This window comes from Sinocyclocheilus anshuiensis, unplaced genomic scaffold (genome assembly GCF_001515605.1).
Source record: "Sinocyclocheilus anshuiensis isolate Anshui unplaced genomic scaffold, SAMN03320099.WGS_v1.1 scaffold26, whole genome shotgun sequence".
NCBI classification, from domain to species: domain Eukaryota; kingdom Metazoa; phylum Chordata; class Actinopteri; order Cypriniformes; family Cyprinidae; genus Sinocyclocheilus; species Sinocyclocheilus anshuiensis.
In genome coordinates this window covers 176,877-182,743 of record NW_015544143.1, presented here as the reverse complement: position 1 = coordinate 182,743, position 5,867 = coordinate 176,877, and the positions used below count along the sequence as shown (strand labels likewise).

At 43.8% G+C, this 5,867-nt stretch overlaps 1 protein-coding gene across 1 annotated transcript in view; it reads left to right on the top strand.

Annotated features, from left to right (window-relative positions):
- The window catches only part of LOC107695065 (voltage-dependent P/Q-type calcium channel subunit alpha-1A-like), a 142,387-nt gene extending 137,836 nt beyond the window's left edge, over positions 1 to 4,551 (top strand). The window contains exons 50-52 of the mRNA XM_016494851.1: positions 857 to 1,079; positions 1,514 to 1,746; positions 2,973 to 4,551. Coding sequence (XP_016350337.1) covers positions 857 to 1,079; positions 1,514 to 1,746; positions 2,973 to 3,614 — 1,098 coding nt within the window. The 3' untranslated portion in view covers positions 3,615 to 4,551. The remainder of the gene's footprint in view (positions 1 to 856; positions 1,080 to 1,513; positions 1,747 to 2,972) is intronic.
- Positions 4,552 to 5,867: the final 1,316 nt, after the last annotated feature.

The window sequence follows — 5,867 nt, the reverse complement described above, 5'->3', positions numbered from 1 at the left end:
GTGTGTGTGTGTATGTGTGTGTGTGTGTGTGTGTGTGTGTGTGTGTGTGTGTATGTGTATGTCTGCCTGTATCTTATCTCTGTATTTCTGGTCCTGGGAACATGGGGAGCTTTTGCTGTCTCGTAGTTCTTGACGCATGGATTTCAAACAGGAAATCCTGCTGCCAATAACGGTCATGTTGTTAGCATGTTTCAATAAGGCGCATGGCATAAATCATTATGTGTGTGAGTGAAAAGAAAAGCATGAAGGGTTATTTCAGTTTTCAGATCATGTTTAGAGCAGGATATGTGCCCAAGGATATGTGCCCAAGTCTGTCTTTGTGCGTCCACACATGTTATAGATTATCATGTTGACCATCATGTCTCCGGGTGTGTGCATGGACAAATGTGCTAAACTTTATTTTGCTGGATTGGGTGCTGTGTGTTTAGCTAAGGCAGAGAAAGACAACGAGTATTTAATGGTTCCGCTTGAATTAGAAAAGCTGCAGTGCATGTAAGGCATGATCTATCTATCTATCTATCTATCTATCTATCTATCTATCTATCTATCTGTCTGTCTGTCTGTCTGTCTGTCTGTCTGTCTGTGAATCTTTGTATCTGTCTGTCTGTTATTCTCTCTCTGTATTACTATTTCTCTTTCTGTCTTCACTGAGCATGACGGATATACCTGTGCCTTGGTTTTCTCTGTGGGCGTGGAATGGGCTGAGTGTTACTGTTAACCGAATTACATTCAAATGTTTTCAATCACGCACACAAATGCACTTGTACCACTGCATATGATCAAGCTGCTCTATGAAAAAACACACATCAATATAAACTTTTGGTTTTATAAACTGTCTTTCATTTATTTTCTGTAGACCATCACAGACACAAGTCCAATGCGCCGTTCTACATCCTCATTGGTCCACGGACGTTCAGGTCGAGGCGTGCGATTGGACGATTACTCTTTGGAACGGGTGGTGTCAGAAGAGGGTCACCGACATGGTCCGCAAAGAAGACAACGAGATCGAGACCGGGAGAGAGACCGCAGTCACCGCACCTCAGAGAGATCCCTCGCCCGCTATACAGACGCAGACACAGGTTTTTAAAATTAATAAGTTCTGTAAATATTATGAGAAACAACTGTGTCAGTAACACTTTATTTTGATAGTCCACTTTAGACAACTATATGTAACTTTGCAACTACATGTCAACTACCAGTCATTAGAGTATGAGTAGACTGTCTTCTCAATATCTACTAACACTTTATTTTGATGTATAACTAACTTTACAAGTACGTCAACTTATTCTACTGACCCCCTAACAATCATTTAGTTGACATGTAGTTACTTATAGTCAACAAAAAGAAAAAAAGAATAAATAAAGTGTCACCGTTAAAAAAAATGAATTCACATTTTTTACTCACCATCATGTCATTCGAAACCCCTTCATAATCCATCCTCACTTAGACAGCAACTGGGTTTGATGTTCCTCTCTAGTGCTATCTCATTTCATTTCTGTGTTGGCTTTGGCAGGTCTGGGCACGGATCTTAGCACCACTACACAGTCAGGTGACCTCCCACCTAAAGAGAGAGAACGAGAACGGGGTCGTGCAAAAGACCGTCGCCACCACCATCATCATCATCACCACCACAGCTCGGTGGATAAGGAGCGGTGCAGTCATGAGCGTGACTACCACCGCCATCCACACGACAGATCTGATCGCCACTGGTCCCGCTCACCGAGTGAGGGGAGAGGGCATAGACAGGTGGGGCAGACACTCGCTGAAATACCACTTTAATATTATGCACATATTCAGCATTATTTTTTAGAATTTCCTCACAATAGTACATAAAAGGGTTATGTCAGATTAAATGTGTTTCTTTCCCTGATCTCCACTTATAATTTTAATCAAGGTTTCTTACTCTAATAACAGTGTGATTTACTTTAACCCAGACATTTCCCACCTTTTCTCTGGCTATTTTTTGCTGCTTGAAAAAGCCTTTGTTATGATTATTGCTTCTGTTATCCTAATTTCTTCACATATAAAATAAGCAATAATATATATACTTTCACTGTTTCCTTATATTGAGATCTTTAAGATGACTAAGAAGAGCTATACGAAGCCAAACAAAACAATAGCACAATATTTGTGGGCGATCATGTACTATTCTGAAATGAGGTGTTGCAGTTTATTTTCAGTAGATAGTCTTTTTTGGACTGGAGAAGGTTTTCCACTCTGAAAGCTAGAGTATGTTTATATAATATGTTGAACAATTTTTTTAGGTCTAGTAAAAATAACATTAACTTCTGCTATTCATATGTGCTGTTTAACGCATTAAAAAAAATATTTCAGACGTAAAGTTTGAGTACTGACAGAGGCAGAAACATCACCATTCAAACTTTTTATAAAAATTGTTTATAACATATTTCATGATGTGACCATTACAAAAGAGTAAAACCCTTGAACATCATTTTAAAGCATTCCTTTATTCACTTCATTCGGCACAGGTAGACATTTATGTGCATAAGTCCATGGTTTAGATCTTTACAGTAACCTGCAATGAGGAGCCTGAGGGATGAAAGGTATCTGGAGTACACAGGTGTGGGTCCACGTGGGAAGACTGTAACCAGACAGCATATGTACACCTGTGACCTTATCATGACTGCTTACTGAAATCAGTTTCTCTTTTTTTGTGTTATTCTTTTGTTTATCTTCTTTTATCACTGTGGTTTCTGTCCATTTTTCTCGATGTGACTTGTGGCTTCTCTGTGTCTGCTGTTTTGCCTCATTGCCGGTTTGTTTCTTTCTGGTTTTATTGATGTTGTTGTTTCCACACACCTTTATTCTCTCTCACTTTCTCTCACTTACTCTCCCTTGTCTATCTCTCCTCTTCCTCCTCCACCTCCTCCTCTTGCCGGTGTGTGCTCCTCTTTTGTTTGACGTTAATTTTGTGGTGTTTTTTTATTTGCCTTGTTTTAATTTTCATGTAGGGCAGTAGTTCTGTGAGTGGAAGCCCCGTTCCCTCGACGTCGGGGACCAGCACCCCCCGGCGTGGCCGTCGGCAGTTGCCCCAGACACCGTCTACACCGCGTCCTCATGTCACCTACTCCCCTGCCGTCCGCAAGCCTCCGTACGGCTCCCCGGGCCAGGGTAGACTCCATTCCCCTTCCCCGCAACAATTCTCTCCATCAGGTCACGAACCACCCTACCATCGTCCACCCTCCCGCCACGCCTCACCCCAGCACGCCTCCCCGCGCTCCCCCAGGCATGCATCGCCCAGGTCCCCACGTCACGGCCGCTGGGGTCCGCCGCCTGACAGCCTAGAGGGCGACGGACCTTTCTACGATCGGGACTATGAGTACGAGCGCCACCATGAGCCGCCTGCCTACGAGCAGAGTCTATCACAGGGCAACCCCCACCATCATTCACACCCGCATCCCCGATCGCCAAGGACTGCTCTTCATGGGCCTCCCTCGCACCCACGCCGTATGTCTAACGGCTACCGTTCCTCCTCACCCTCCCCGCACCGGCGCGGCCCCCACCCAGGCCCACACCGGCCACCCCATGGCCGTGGGCCCCGGAAGGGGTTGCACGAACAATATAGCGAGACGGACGAGGATGATTGGTGTTAGTGTGCAGGGTGACCAGGAGGGGGCGCCACTGGACTTAAACCAAGATGTTTATGCACCGCAGCAGGGAGAGAGGGGGGCAGAAGGGGAAACGCAAACAGGGCGAATGGACCATTGTGAGACTCTGAACATTGGAGCAGCACATACAGCTCCCCTACTCCCTCTCTCTCTAATACTTTCTCCTGCTCTCTGGACTACGTTTCCCATGCTGCTCAGCACGCAAAGGAATGGGAGCGTATGAGCGACAAATGGAGTGGTTGCGTTTAGATGGACTGAACTTTAAAGATCAGAGTCGTTGTGTTTAAATGCTCCACTCCAGACTGAGCAAGACCGATTTCTTCTTGCCCGATGGAAAAAATGAGGAGCAACATCCTCTGTCGATCAGAAAAAAAAAAGGAATTTTGAAAATAAAGCCAGAACCCATTTTCCCCCTCACATCTATGCCTCTTAAAAAGACCCAAAAAATAAAAAGGGAAGGAAAAAATAGACATTGTTGAAGAAAAAGTAAGTGCTCTTGTGAACGAGAGCTCTACCTACTGCAAAACCAGCCCCATGTGCTGGCCAATATTGATGAGTTTTATCATCTGCGTTTACTGTTACCAACTCAAGATGCTGAGTGACCTCATCACCTGGGGGAGGGGTTTACCGTCAGAGAGGCATGGCATATGAAAGGACTCAGAGCAGGCGTGAGGAGGCGGGTGGGCGTGGCACACTGAAACCCCACCCACAAACTGCCACTCGGTCCTGACAAGGATAAGACAGCGGAAAAAGAACAAAATGGCAGATGAGGGAGGGACGGAAAGACTATTTCCTCTTCAGAATGTCTTCAATTGATTACTTCTTCTTTTTGAACATTTGGAGCTTGGTTATTCTGTTGCATTTGCTCAGCTTTCTTTGATATTTTTGGACTAAAATCTGATGGAAACTTGCATGATTGATTTAAAATATATATATATATATATATATATATATAAATATATATAAATACATTTAACAGACAGAAGATTTACTGTGGGTAGGGGGGGTGATAGCTCTCTTTTTTTCCGTTCAGTTGGAAGTTCTTTCTCTCGTTTTCTCCCTGTTGCTCTTGCCATGTCTACAGATCTTTATGTGCAGATGGAGTTTATAGGTGGTGTTTTCTATGTTATATCCATCTGAGGATCCCAGATGATGTTCTGCACTGTTTATTATTACTTTGGATTGCACTAAAAACTTGCCTGAAGGGTGAAACCTCCCTCATTACGGCTCTGTCGGCCATGACTGCGAACAGAGAGAGAAACGGGGTGAGAGACTTTCTCCTTTCTGAGGGCTTCATTTGCTATTGTCAATAACAATAGTTTTATAATGAAAACTATCTTAATGCAATTGATGAAGATGACGGTGATGCTGATGCTGATGCTGATGAAGATAGAGGTGGTCATGTGACTTTGTTGTCTTGTTTTCGAGGGTTTTGTCTGTTGTGGCCATCTTGTTTCAAACTCTTTGCGTTTATTTTCATTCTATTCACCACAGACTGAAGTCTATAAGGATGCGCCCTTGATAGCATCCTGAAGTTTACGTACTTGTGACCTCAGCTGAGCAGAATATTCCTATCTGTAGTGAATAGTTCGGGTCAGAGCTCATGAATGTTTCAAAAGAGAGAGTTGGAGCATTCAGGATACCCTCGGGTATTTTTAGAGTTTTTCAGACAAATTCAGGGTCCATTCCATATTTATTTCTCGACAGAAAAAGATGGTCACACAACAGTGTGGTCTGAAGAAACTGTTTTATTGAGGGTCAGTTTTCAACCCCTTGAATTATTTCACAGCTAATGTAGAGTTAGTGCAAGTTAGTATTTTGGGCGATGAATGTTGTTGTTTACTCTTTGTCCATGTTGTGGTGCTGTTGCACAGCTTAAGCCAGGCTAGACTATGGACAAACAATCCCTTATGAAAATACGGTTGCCAGAGGGCGCTTGCAGAACTTTCGATTTTGCAGAACTGTCCCCCGACAGTGACGTAGCAGGTCTGTCGAAGCTTGCCTTTGACTTTTTTTTCCGACGAGTTTTTTGAGAATTTTGACTTGGGTAGTCTTTGATCAAGTAACTGGAAAAGATTCTTCCACCCTGCCTTCCTGTTCCCTGCCATGGGCAGCTTGTTATGTCTTTGGCTGCCTGCTCAATCTGAGACCCTTCCCCCCTTCTGCTCAGGATACAACAATACAGCCAAACATATATCTCACAGGGGTGTAAAGGTGCGGCCTATTCAGCCTCTCCTA